We start from the raw sequence: 14,757 nt of genomic DNA on the forward strand, positions 1-14,757 counted from the left end.
TCGAAGAAAAAATAAGAAAAATATGTGCAAGATGCACATACTTTTTTTATTTTTTTCATCTGCCTTAACGAAATAAAAAATCCACATATCAATGTTACTCATGCAAGAAAAATGTTTGTTTACAGGACAAACTAACGTGAACAGATTGTGAGTAACTTTGATATTGGACATTTTTTTTATTTCTGGAATACCAAATACTTTTTGTTTTTTTTTATTTATCTAATAACCCATAAATTTAGGAAAAATATAATTTACGGTTCCTAAGAAGTAATATATTGTTATTTTAGATATTTTTTTGTTGGCGAGTAATTTTTTAGTAAAAAATTATAATTTCAAAGTTTTTTTAAAAAATGATTATTAAAAATGTAATTTCTTTTATTTAGAAATCCCAAATTAACAGTTTGATAGGTCAAACTGTTAATTTGATGTATTTTTATATTAATTTTTTTAAAACTCAGTGTTATTTATGCGGCCTCTCAGGCCCTACGTCGGTACTAGTGTGACAAAAAACCACGTCGGTAGCTAAAGGTTAATAAAGTTTGTTTTTTCATTTTTGAAAATTATATGTAAGAAAGTTCATTGAAAAAGAAAATAAAAACTAATAAAATTATAGTAAAAACTTTTGTTTCAAAAACAAAAAATATATATACGCCTTTTATCCACGAAGGGGTATGCAGAAGTGCACATTACGGCACGTAGTGCCGCTATACAATGTAAACCCAGTTTTCGCCATTTGTGTTATAAGCCCCATATGATAGAAAGGTTAGCCTATTGCCATATACCGGGTACAATTCCAAACTCCGTGCTACTACTGAGATTTTATTAAACTAATAAAGGAAGTCGCACTTGCGATCACTCGACCAACCAGACAGTCATGACAATACTAATATGAAGAGCATTTTTTAAAATTATTTTACAATATAATAATCATTTACAAATTACACCGTGATAAAGAACAGTCCAGTCCATCTGATTTTACGTATTCCTATTAACTTGGTAGTCACAAACAATGGAAAGCAATTAGTTTGGCTCCAATTGACAACAATTAATCAACCCTGTAATTATAATTACGAATATAATTTGTACTGGTTTTATCAAGTCAACTTAATTATTATTATTTTATTTAGCACATCATACATAGTATATTAATTTGATGTTTATATTATGTAATATTATATAATAAAAGTAATCTAATTTGTTTGTTTTAATATATTGGAAGCGACAGTAATTTAATTAATGATAACTATCAAAATATAAAATTAAATGTTGTGGTTTAAGATAAATTATCATACGCAAAAAATATTGTCTTAACTGTAAAAGACTCTTAAGACAGGAGATTATTATTACCGAACACTCAGAATTTCTTTACTGTGTATATGTTTACGAACACATAATTATTTGATGCATGGTCAATTACCTATTGCAACCATCCTCAGTTCCAGGATAACAATTTGTGAACCACACGAAGATTTTTCCACGTAGGAATGAATTGAACATGTGAATGTGCTGCAACTGTGCAGTTGTATTAAAATATATATTTATTTATTTATTTTCAGCCAGCGGTCGTCCCACAGCAGGGCAAAGGTCTCCCTATCCTCCTTCCACTCGTTTCTTTTTAGGCCTTAAAAATAGCTAATTTAATATTTTTGTCCACAGTACCGCCAAATAAGATGGTGATCACGGACGACAAGGGCGACGTGAAACAAGCCATTGTCGGCCCGTACATCGAAGGGGATACCTTCACGTTGAAGTGTGACGTCAGTGGAGGTTAGCAGAACTTTATTTCGATCTTGTTCAATATCAACAGTTTGAAAGAATAGGTTGTACAGTGCAGTAGCTGTGAGCTTTTCCACCAGAGATGTGCTATGTAGCTATGCTACGCTTATGTAATAGCTAAGCTGTGAAACTATGTGATTGCTTCCACTGATGCTAAGCTACGTAGCTGTGCAAGTGGGCGAGGAAGATACGCAGCTTGAGTATCCATAGCACGCATCCGTAGTATGCATCCATATCACACATCTTTCCATATAAAAAAATGCTTAGCTGAATCCGTTTCCACCATTGTTATTCTATGTGAAATAATCTAATAAATATAATTGGTGGAAAGCGAACGCATTCACAGCAACGTAGCATAGCACTTTTCTGATGGATAATCATCCTAAGACTAAGACTTTGTATGTCTTCAAGAGCCTTCGTTTGTTGATGACTCCTTAAACCAAACGTAAAGGAAAATTAATGAGTCCTAGTTTTTTGTTCAACTATTTAGTATTTTCGAGTATCAAATTAAAATGTACAGACTCCTAATAGTTTACCTAACATCTAATAGATTTTAATTTTTAATGAACATAATTAAAACTGTATTCTATATTTAATTTAAAGGCACAAACTAACGTTGTATTTAGTTTCACTCTTTTAGATATTTAGGTACTGAAATTAAATCTAGTTATTACTTTGTCCATCATTAGTGTTTTTAGACAACATACTGAACTGAGAATTTCAAAAAAAGTAAAATATCGTACCTCTTCATCAAGCCTTGTCTCCACTAGGAACATTTGTCGAGCGACATGTGTCTCCAGAGACATCGGGCGATGTCGGACAACATCGCCGCGACATTGTTGACTGTGCGACAAGGAACAGTTTCAACAATAACCTACCAACCAAATATCAAAAATAAGACATATCTAACATCTTCATCTTCGCAGGTCGTCCAAGACCCTGGATCAAATGGTTCCGGGACGAGGTAGAGACAGATACTCCCGCGACCCCACTCTCCGGGAACGGGGTCCGAGGGGTCCTCCACGTGGGACCACTCACGCGAGCTGACGTGCGAGCTGCATTCACTTGCAGAGCCTCAAATCATCCTCGAGCACACCCTATAGAAACCACTCTTACTTTGGATATGAATTGTGAGTATATTTGTAGATATTTTTTTATTATTAGAAGAAATTATGTAACCATATGTATAATTCAGAGTGGCTACAAATACTCAACTAACTAATTTAGACAGAAAGAAAGAAAAACTGTTTATTACGCCACGACACACAAGTAGCCAAGAATACAGGTACACAACAAAATGAAAACTATGGTGTGTCGCAGCGCAAAAGGCTCTCAGCATAATGCTCTGGCTGAGCATGAAAGCTCGAGTCCAAGGCACTGATTTTCACGACCAGCCAGATGATTCATAAAACTACATATTATACTGCGCCTATGGTAACGCTGTTCGGACCAGACAACATACATATGGATACACAACTTATGATTGATATGTTATGTCTATTCATTCTTACCGTAAAAACGTAATGAGAATATTCTTGATTTCTTTAATTTTAAATATTGAACCTACCATATAAGAATTTACTAGGCAGAATTGATAAGTTAATTAAAAAAAAAAGTAATGCTTACATACATAAATAAACTAATTTTATTTCATTACAACCACACAAGCAGTTGTCCTGACCAACAACATTATGTGGCTCATTCCCGCACAAACTAATATTAGTGTTTGATAGCTTTTTGTGGTCAGTATTGGTCTGGTACATGAAACATATACAAAATGGAGATGTCATAACTGGATTTCCCTTAAATACATAACACTTTACGGGAAACGCGAAACGTTACAAACCACGCCCCTCTCTGTTTTCCATCTAGTAGTCCCATACTACAAAAATGTTGCCAATTGTCCATATTTCAATGTGTCACTTTCTAAGCGCTTATCTCTACACCTTTTTACTTACAAGATCATTGGGCAGGGTCGTTTTCTGCGCACAGCTACATAACTTAGTATCAGTGGAAAGGGTCAGATGTGTGACCCTTTCCTTCATCTTCGTAGCATAGCACATCTCTGGTGAAAAATCGCCCTAATATTCGTAAAGAATATCAAGTTAGTAACAATATTACAACCTTTCACCAGTCCTTGAACATAAAAAAGATAAATGCTTTCCTATATTCTCACGCTTGTCAAAACTATGTTATCAATTCCAGTACTATCTACGACATATATTTTGTAGACCACTTTGTCTACCTATATCACAATGAATGACAGCTAAGGTCATATAACATATCACTCACTCCATATAATAAAATAAAGCCGCTTTCAGCGGTCTGTCTCTATATCAGCTTAGATCTTTAAAACTTAAGTGTGAGAGAGCCATGCTTCGGCACGAGTAGGCCGGCTCGACCAGACTTAGTACCAGGGCCTCACAGAAAAGTGACGTGAAACAACGCCTGCTAAGGAGGTTACCGGAGGCCCAATTACCCTCTTTCGCAATCTTTCCGATCGTCGATTCCCCAACAACCCTCAAAAGGCCGGCAACGCACTTGTAACGCCTCTGGTGTTTCGGGTATCACCATAAAGTTACCGACTTATACCATGAAAAAACTACCACAACATATTTTAATGCGGTTATTTAATAGATACACTGATTCAAGACGAGGGGTTTTATCTGTTGTGTAATAATCCGTATTTAAAGCATGCGAAGCCGCAAGCTAAACTTAGTAGCTATCTTTTATACGAAACAATTTTTTCCCTCGCCCACCGGTCAAGTCACATTTGACACAAAAGCCAAGCTCACGAAATATTGCGTGCCCACTGAAATGCTTAAGTCATATTATCAAAGAATATTGTGAAATAATCCACGTTACAGGAGAAATAAATAATTTATTTCGAGGCCTAATTCTTTTGAGGGCTCAGTAATTATAATAATTTCGTTAAGTGATTTCATTATTGCTCAGTGTAAATTTTGTAAAAGAAAATTGTTTAGAATGTTTTTAGGGTAATGCCATTACAGTTAATATTGAGTGAAACCTTAATTTCAGTACATGACACGCCAGTGTTAGAATTTTCTTGAAGGCTATAATTTTATTTATGTTTCTTTCTTTTAAATTATTAGGCTAGTATTTAATAGCTAGAGATATTAAAATATACTTACACAACACTTTTAAATAGTAGCTTAGTGGTAATTTCCTAGTTTTCATAGCCGTCCTAGGTTCCTAGAGCTGTGGACTGCCTTACGGGTTACCGGGGCTCCGGCTCAAAAAGTAGGAGTAGTCTGTCTCTCGACTCGCCCAAGGCGGGAGAAGTAATAAGATAATATTTCACCCTCAAAAAAAATCTTACTTCGTAACTATTTGAGGAACTCGACTAGTTCCAAGCCATAGTAGAGGCTCATATTTAGGACAGCATTCCGCGAAATATTAAGTTCATCGTCAAGCAGTTAATAAGAAGTCAAGCAGAATAAGCCGAAAAAATATGAATTAATTTAGTATGTCTCATTAAAGTTTTAATATAAACATAATCAGAGTTTGGAAAATATCTTTTAACGCAAAATTTTGTTTCAGTTCCACCCCTAACAGTGCACATTCTCGGGTCCAATCAACCTTTATCAGCCAGTAGAAGATACGACCTCCTGTGTCAGAGCTCAGGGTCCAGACCACCAGCCTCCATCACTTGGTGGAAGAACGGGCACAGGATAAACAATGCTAAGGAAACGGTAAGTGAAACCTTACTTTTATGGTCATAAAATGTGTTTGACAAAACGTTTGAACGGTGAGGTAGAATATTATTAACGTGTAAAAGAGTTACATTGTCATCTATTTGCAAAATAAATATCATTTATCATTTACACTTCCGTGGGTATGAGTGAGAGAGAAATTATTAGACAGAATCCACTACTGTACTTATAGTTGCTTTAATTTCTACTCTTGGTAGTGGAGTTACGTAGTAATTTTAAAAGTTCAAATTTCTCAGAGATAATTACGGTCTCTATAGTTCAATCTCTGCTATATGCAAATGTATAGTCCCCTTCCAGCACTACGTAGTAAAATAATAAAAATCCTTCACAAACACAATATTTTAACCATCTTTAGCAGAAAATCAATCACTTAATCTTTACAAACAAATTGATAAGCTTTAGCCTCATCTGCAGAACTTAGTTAAATGGTTACATCGATTTACCTACTTGTTAAACAAATAACTCGTAATTGTCAGACACTTGAACAACTTTAATATTGTTTCAATAACCTTCGCTTATTTCATCGAACAACCTCTTTAAACTGCTTTAAAGTTGAACTTCCTTCAACATTTTTTTAGAAATTCAAAAATATAATAACTTAATAATATTTTATCGCTATTGTTTCGATCAAGATCATGAACAATTTTACATTTTTATTGGCAACTAGTGTTCAATGTTTTTAGAAATATTTTATAGCGATACTAAACATTGAGACACTTATTTTATTATTGTGGAGCATTAAGAAAATTTCCATTGGTAATTATTATCAAAACCCAGTAACAACAACCTAGTTTAGTTAATTAAACAAAAACAACATTGCCCACAAACAATATATTACGCCATTCCATCCTAAACACTACGGCTACAAACATTAAATAAACACCGCACTTCTGGGTACACTATACCAATAATTTTACCATTTATATGCAAAGCATACAGCTTTCATTCTCCTTCACTGGTCAGTACACCGAAACAAGATATACCTAAGCATTAGCTCACACCCACGTAAGACAATTTAAGACGAGGTCAATGACACGACGAAAAGAAAATCCGATCAGCTCCCTGTCTCAAAGAAATTGACAACAAACAAAAAACAGATAAGGGACACTAGGTACCTCATCAATTCAAAAAGTTTTCAAGAGAAGCTAATTTTGCATAGAAATTTAATCGAAATGGCTAATCTTCTGCGTGGAGTACCAACTTGAAATAAGGGCACGTAAAAGTAATAAATGTAGATTGAATGGGACAGTGAATGCTTACGGCGTGCACAAATCGCCCGTAAGAGACCATCACGGTTCCTTTGTGAATGCCTGTACCAAGTGAAAGTTACGCTAAGTTGCGTTCAGGCAAATTTGTCAGTTGGTACTTCGGTACAGTGATTAGCCGTGCTCTGAAAAGGACTGTTTTTTTTTTCTTGAATTTCTTAAATAGCCATGTCTTTGAGGTATTTATAAGAATACGTTACAACGGTTGGTTGTATTGTAATAAATAGTTTCTGTTCCTAACAGATTCTACAGAAGGAAACATTTATATAAAAATCGACCACATGGCGCATAATCATACAGATCTCTCAGCTTATTCCCTACCAAGATAAAGTCAATACATAGTTTTAATAAGATTCTGCCAAATTGTTCTTTACTTAGTTAATATATTTACAAAGACTACACCTCACAAATCAGATAATTCTGTAGATGTTGACAGTCATCAACCTAAGAGCGATAACTCGGTACCGCTGTAAATTTACCACAAGCTCCGTAAAAATAAAAGTATACTGCAATATATACCAAAAACCAGGTACACAGCGACTGTTTGAGTTCTTGTTTCAGCGTTTCAGGGAAGCCTTTTTCATGAAAATTTCCCAATCTCTAACGAACGTAACTTATGGATCGTTTTAACAAAAAATCGTCCTTTGCAGTAATATTTCATGCTGAAAATCTTTCAGCCGTCGTATGTTGCACTGGTATCCAATCATTCATCAGTTTTCTAGTAGGTTCTATGTACTTGTATATTCGAGTCTTTGCCTTTGAGATCGTTGATGGAATGTCCTAGTTAATCCATTTTCGATTATTTTCTGTTTAGACAAGATTCATTTTTGATTGTAAGACATATTTTTTTGAGATTTCTGACCAATTAGAGATTGATATGTAGTTTCTAGTTAGGCTTATTACGAACAGAAATCATCCAATGCCTTTTTCTACCTTGGGCAAGGCTAGAGGTAGTGTCAGACTTTTACTGACTAGAACCACACCATTCCTACTTCTGCTTTTCGAGCATTGCTATTTCAGACAACTACTGGTATTACAAATACTAAAAATGATTGTTTCTGAGTCAATTTTGACCCATAATACCAGGTAATAAAGGTTAAATACGAAACATTGTTATCTATAACTAGAAACACGACTTGATTTCTGAGATGCGATCCTTTTTGTGGAAATGAAAAGTTGTACAATACATTGCCTGAAATTAACCTAAAAATCTTAGTTTCTTGAATAACTAAAGAAAAATTTAATAACTCACAAACGAATATCCAACAAAAGTAACAACAACTAAAGCATAAACCAACATCTTTCATCATACTCGTAAGAACAAGCGTTCGTTGTCACTAAAATTAAATTCCCTGCATCCTCGTTGGCTTAAACAAAAGTAACTATACACACGTACACATCAACCTATACAAAACCAGTATAAACTGACCTATGAACACACAAAAAGATCTTACAAAGCAAGACCAAGATAAACTGGTTATGTATAGCTTGTATAACAGTAACCAGATTACACTGTGAAGCCGAAATATCAGGAACTCAAGCCAGTTGATTACAAGAACGCGTGACGTCAATCAGCCCCCACATATGCTATTCAAACCTGTTTGATTGTAATATGTAATTTAATTACACCAACCGACATGCCAACTAGAAATTAATATTAACTACACTTAATTAAAATCAATTCTGAATACGTATAGGAGATGGATAAGCCGTCTGATTGGCTGGTTTGTTCGTGGAAGGGATTTGGTGGTGGGTTTGTGTTTTTGATAGGTTCGTGGATAGATTGAGGTGTATGTAGATAGGGTGACTGATAATATAATTAGTGAACGATATTTAAACACGTGATTGTACTCATGATTTAAAATAACTTTCCCAAAGAAACTTTTTTTGTATACTTATTAGTTTTATTTTTATCACGGTAACAAAATAACAACATTTTCAACAAAACACACATCAAAAAGATAAATAAAATACGTTGGTTAGTGCTTCTTACAAGAGACAAGGCGTACTAGTTTGTATGCCATAGATTGAGAAACCCTGGTCTATCCATACCCAACAATCACTTTTTCACTCAAAACCAACCAACTAACTAACAAACAAAATTAATAAACTCAAAAACCATCAAATTTAAATTATAAACTCCTATTGTTACCCATTTCACCCTTAGCTAAGTCTTTTCGTGTTTGAAAACACGAATAAAGCATTATTTTAAGTAGATTGTCAATATTCCCTAGAGATATTATCTATCTTGACACGACGCGGCAATTTACCTGTCAGGAACAATAATGAATATACCCTTTTAATTTAAAGTCCCCGACAGCAATCATATGCCCGTTTGATTCGTAATTTCAAAATGATTTTAATAGAAGTCAATTTTGATTATGGAAGGTTCTAGGTCAAAGGGGTTGAATGTAATTTTGTTTTATTTAGTCTAGTGAGTCTGATTTTGTAGGAATATAGTTTGGTATGTTTGACTTGGAATTTAAGATTTGTGAGGGTGATTTTCCAAAAGAGATGTGCTATGTAGCTATGCTGCGAAGACGTAATGTCTAAGCTGTGACACTATGAGACCTTTTCCACCTATACTAATCTTTGTAGCGGTGGGAGTATGATGTGATATGAAGGTGTGTCGTCGCAAAGTAGCTGTGCGAGGAAGATGCACAGCTCGAGTATGCGATGTATCGATAGTAGGAAAACCGTCCATAGCACACACCTTTCCATATAAAAAATATATCTTAGTTGAACTCGTTTCCACCAATGCTAAGCTATGTATACCAATAAATATAATTGATGGCAGCCAAACGCATCCACAACAACGTAGCGTAGTCATCATATCTCTGGTGAAAAAGCAGCCTTAGTTAGGTAACGGATCACATTGGTACATTTACTATAAACTTACAAGGTTAGGTTAATAGGTAAGATTGCCCAAGTGCCGCACCAACAGTGCAGTCAAACTATACAGTATACTAATATCCAATCTCTTCCACAGCTTTCAACAGACGGCAACACAACTACGTCAACGGTATCGCTGCAGCTGACCAAGTCTGATGCAGGAGCCAAGCTCGCGTGCAGAGCATCCAACCCTCAGATGCCGTTGGTACCAGCTCTAGAAGATGACTGGACGTTGGATATACAGTGTAAGTTACTCTGATTAATTCTCTATGAAATCCTTAGGGTTGGAAATAGAAGAATTAGTACAATAAGGGATTGCTTAGTTGTTACATATTTAGTCCTTAATTATTCATGTGTAAACACTGAACAGGTTAGGATTATCTGTAAATATCGTTGAAACAACTATAAGTACAAAAATCAGGGACGATTATAAAACGTATCTATTTTATGACTTTTATGGTTAAATACTTAAGCGTCACTCAATTTTAAAAAGCTCTTGGAAATAGTTGTCACTAAAAATTCTTTATAAAAGGCAGAGGTAGCAGCAGAGAATGTTAGAGATACAACAAAAAAAATGAGGATCGTTTCAGTATTTGAGCATTAGTTAATATTTTATTATTGATCGGACTTCCTTTATTCAAAGTAGTTACGTTAATTAATAGAAATGAATTTGAGCCATGTGCAAAAATATGACTTTATTTTGAGGTACCCACCTGATATTTCTCCACAACCGCTTCGAATTCTAATATATCTCGATATTCCATCAGAAAATTATTATAAGCTCTCGTAAACTTGAACATCTTAATCTCAACTCTCCCATGAGGAAGTAAAAACGTTAAAGAAAAAATTAAGCTTATCCGAAAATTTCCCTTCCGAATTTTATTACGAGTAAACCTTGGAAGTTTCCAGTTTTCCTACCGAACTTTGTTTTTCTTGAATTCTAGATTTTATGGCGGCGAGTGAAAATTTTCCGAAAGTACAAAAACTTGTTGAAATTGAAGACTGAAATAACAATCTACTTATTATATTGTTAGGAGCGAAGTTTACAGAGGTTGGTTAGCGATTATTTAATATGTATGAATCGTATTTTCGGATATCCGTTTGTTTTTAGGTGTTATCTATTATATTATGGTTGACTGTTAGAGAACATGCCTTAAGGCATTAAGTCCGCTATTTACTGTTTTGTGATGAAGATTAAATAAATAAATCTATCAAGAAAAGACAGGTTGCCATTATCATGTTAAACGATTTTTGGACAATACGGTTTTTCTATAGAGACATTGGACTAGTTTTGACATTCATTGGTCATCCGACCATCCGAGCGAGGAATAGAGAATCTAATGGAAATACAGTTATCAAGGTCATATAAATATAAAATAATTCAAAGGTGACTGACTACACCCACTATGACGTAGGTGTCCCCTAAGGATTTTGAAAATGTGACTTATAAAAGAAAAGAAGATTTACATCCCTCAATTCTCAGAAATCATGTTTATTAATAAGAAAATTTTTCTTTTGAACACAGCATATGATGTTTCATTATATTTTTACCACACTTCCAAGTAATACTACCTATTTAAATATCTTACACATTATTCTGGTTTTTTAATTGGGATAATCCGTTTCTTTTGAAATATTTTTCGTAAACTCTGTCGTTATAATAATGAGCTTTATGTAGGTGTTAACAAGAGTGTTTATAAAAATAACGTTGGGAGTGATTTAGTACACCCACTTCTTCTTAGTCTTGTTAGTCACAAATATTTCCATTACTCCACAACCAGTGGAACGTACGAAAACCTGGAGGCGCGTTGTCGAAAATGTATAAGGTTGTGTTATTTAGACTGGTAACATTAGCTTGACTTATGAAGTAAATCCAGACTTAGTTACTTACCAGTATTACAATTTCAAACTCAAGACTTAGACGGGCTAAATTATTTTATAGTCTTAATCCATCACAATACAAAAACGAAAATATTTCCTTCCACAAACATACAGAACGCCTCGCCTATCTCTCATGGGGGTAGGCAAAGACAATGGAACGCTAATTACTACGAATCTTAAATACCTCTTTCAGTTCAAACATATTTCACACTATTTTCTGTATAAGTTTAGAACCAATGTAGATGTACGAAACATTCAATCTTAATTGGAACTAATCAATTTGGAGTACCCTTATATTTACTTCTATTTTCTTTACAGATGTCCCAGAAACAGTAGTCAGGTTGGGAACGAACCTGGATCCTTCGAATATCAGAGAAGGCACCGATGTCTACTTCGACTGCATCATCAGAGCACATCCGTACGTTTACAAAGTCGAATGGAGGCATAATGTGAGTATAATCTGTTAAACAATAAAATATATCATTAAGTGAGTACTTAAATTTGTCATGACAGTAGAATCAAGACCGTGAGTGTGGAAAGTCATACTTTGGCACGAATGGGCCGGCTCGACCGGAGTGATACCACGGCCTCACTAAAAATCGACGTTAATGTAATGTGTGTTTTGTAATGAGGTAACTGGTGGCCCAATTACCCCCTTCCCAATTTTTCTAATGCTCGATTCCCCAATAACACCTTGTAACGCCTCTGTTTCGGGTGTAATGGACGGTGGCGATTGCTTACCATTCATGTAGATCCGTCTGATCGTTTACTGGCTTATAACATAAAAAAGATATTTGATTTCTTTATTGTGTCTTTTGATTGATTCACTTACAATTAACTAAAAATCAACTCCAAAACATAGATCTTGCACTGAATCAAATTTACAATCTAAAAATCACAACAACTAACCCAACAAAGGCCAAAATTCAAAACAGACAACACAGTCTCTAGACAAAACTTTTTTCAATAAACCCCCAGCAAGGATATAAAGTCTTCAGCTATGTCCCTAAAGCAAAAGGGTCAAACTTATATTCCGGCCATGTATCTTATAGTGTAGAGACATAACACTAAGTTTCAATCCCATGGGGCCCATGAAAGGGTTGGAACTGTGACTTAACTCCCAAACTAACTTCTAGTTCGCTATAACATCAAGTTGATGCTCGCCACGTTTCTCGATCGCTCCTTTTAGTTTTTAGTAAGAAAACTGCCGTCTTTAGAAATTGTTCATAGATTAAGTAATCAAGTATTTTTGAATCGATACACACACACATCGACGTACACAGGTGGTGGAAATACAATAATTAAGACAAAATTGCGGACCCTGTCGGGCATACGCAGATTCTAAAATCAGTAGGAGACAGGAATGTGCTTTTAGAAATCATTTAATATCATATAAAATGACTATTAATATAGATGTATTAATTGATGACGTAACATTATGATTATACTTTTAATATGCCTTGAAAGCTGCTTGTCAACAGTCACCGTATTTATTATTTCCATCGCTATAGAGGAACAGAGTCTATTACAAAGCATCATGGATAATTCCAGACTTATTGTCATTCACTAAAGTTCAAATGCGAAAACCCCAAACCCTAATAACTTAGCCCTATACGATAATCGAATCATAAACCATACCATAGTCACGATTAAGACCACTAAATACATTTAAAAATTGTATGTTTGGTCAGATCTATCTTCGAGTCAATTAGTCTAATTTCCCATCACTTACCGAATAAAGCAGCTGTATATTTTTATTTTTCTTTATTCCTAGGGTAAAACACTTCTCCACAACGTGGGCCAAGGCGTCATCATCAGCAACCAGTCGCTGGTGCTCCAGGGTGTGGGCAGAAGGACGGCTGGCAACTACACCTGTGTGGGGTTCAATGCTGAAGGCGACGGAGAGAGCAAACCTTTCACTTTAAACGTTTTATGTAAGTGATAAAAGATACCATAACTATAAATTCTCAAACTCTAATTAAAAAAATAGTTTTTCTGAGACTTACTTAAGAGAGAGATTGTAGCAAATCTTAAAGGAAATAGCGTATTCTTTTGTAAAAAGCCGGCAACGCACCTGTGACTCCTCTGATGTTGGCGGTGTTCATGGGCGTCGTTGATCGCTTACCATCAGGTGATCCGTCTGCTCGTTTGCCTCCTATTCCATAAAAACTCTCTCTTAGGATGTAAACCTCTGTTCAAGACTGGATCTATTATAAAAGAAAGATCTATTCAAAAAGGAAGACATACTAAATTAAATTATTATGTTTTTCGACTTATTCACATAATTATTTCACGAGGAAGTCGACTAGTTTCAAGCAATGCTAGAAGCTCATATTCATGAGCAGCATTCCGCGACACAAAACAAAACTAGTCGAGTTCCTCGTCAAACAATTACGTGAGTAAGCCGAAAAACATAATAATTTATGATGATGATGTTAGTTCATAATAATCATAGAACTTACATTTTATTGTTTCTCGAAACAGAAATAGCACTCAAATATCTCAACAACCTCTCCTTACTCTAATTATACATATAATAACGTTTCAAGTTCAATTTATGATTGCATGGAGTTTGAAGCGGCAATTAACCAGCTTTATAGTCTTCGCGTGTATTATGAAATGCTTGATAATTACTTCAATTAATAGTTTAAATAGATTCTGAAGTAAATCTCTTGTTTACCATGTGCTTTACGGTTTATTTTAAACTTAATCATGTTCTATATGTATGGTATGCTTCAACTGAAGATATTTTTTATTTTATTTTAGTTCATTATTACTTAATGGAAAACAAACAGCTATACATGGTAAACAAATACTGACAGAAATAACGTAATAATATGTTTTAATGCTTCTTTCTATTTAGTGCTACTTAAGAATCCTTTTTTTCTTGAGAGAGGAAAGTTTACCAATGACTTCTCCCATCTTAAGCGAGGCGAGAAGGTGTGTCAGACTCTTGCTGACTAAAAACTACTCCGTTCCTACTTCTGCTTTTCGAGCCGGAGTCCCGGTAAAACAGCTAGCTCCAGATCAGGACTTAAGAATCCTACAAATTACTTTTTTCAAATGTCGTATCGAATAATTTTTATATCCTTTTCTTTGCTATTAATTAGTTACTATACGGCAATTAGGTTAATAGGATCGCATGCTACGCTACCACCTAATAGTGTGCAATGCAGTGTAAAATCACGCCTATTGTCAGGAATTACAAT

At 34.8% G+C, this 14,757-nt stretch overlaps 1 protein-coding gene across 3 annotated transcripts in view; it reads left to right on the forward strand.

The window, feature by feature from the left end:
* LOC118275583 (hemicentin-2) overlaps positions 1-14,757 on the forward strand; it is a 305,982-nt gene that overhangs the window by 281,308 nt on the left and 9,917 nt on the right. For all 3 annotated transcript variants that reach the window (XM_035593592.2, XM_035593593.2, XM_050695473.1), the window contains exons 5-10: positions 1,657-1,767; positions 2,703-2,906; positions 5,338-5,489; positions 9,765-9,912; positions 11,867-11,997; positions 13,323-13,482. In XM_035593592.2, the coding sequence (XP_035449485.1) occupies positions 1,657-1,767; positions 2,703-2,906; positions 5,338-5,489; positions 9,765-9,912; positions 11,867-11,997; positions 13,323-13,482 (906 nt within the window). The remainder of the gene's footprint in view (positions 1-1,656; positions 1,768-2,702; positions 2,907-5,337; positions 5,490-9,764; positions 9,913-11,866; positions 11,998-13,322; positions 13,483-14,757) is intronic.

Source organism: Spodoptera frugiperda, chromosome 8, assembly GCF_023101765.2.
Source record: "Spodoptera frugiperda isolate SF20-4 chromosome 8, AGI-APGP_CSIRO_Sfru_2.0, whole genome shotgun sequence".
NCBI classification, from domain to species: Eukaryota; Metazoa; Arthropoda; class Insecta; order Lepidoptera; family Noctuidae; genus Spodoptera; species Spodoptera frugiperda.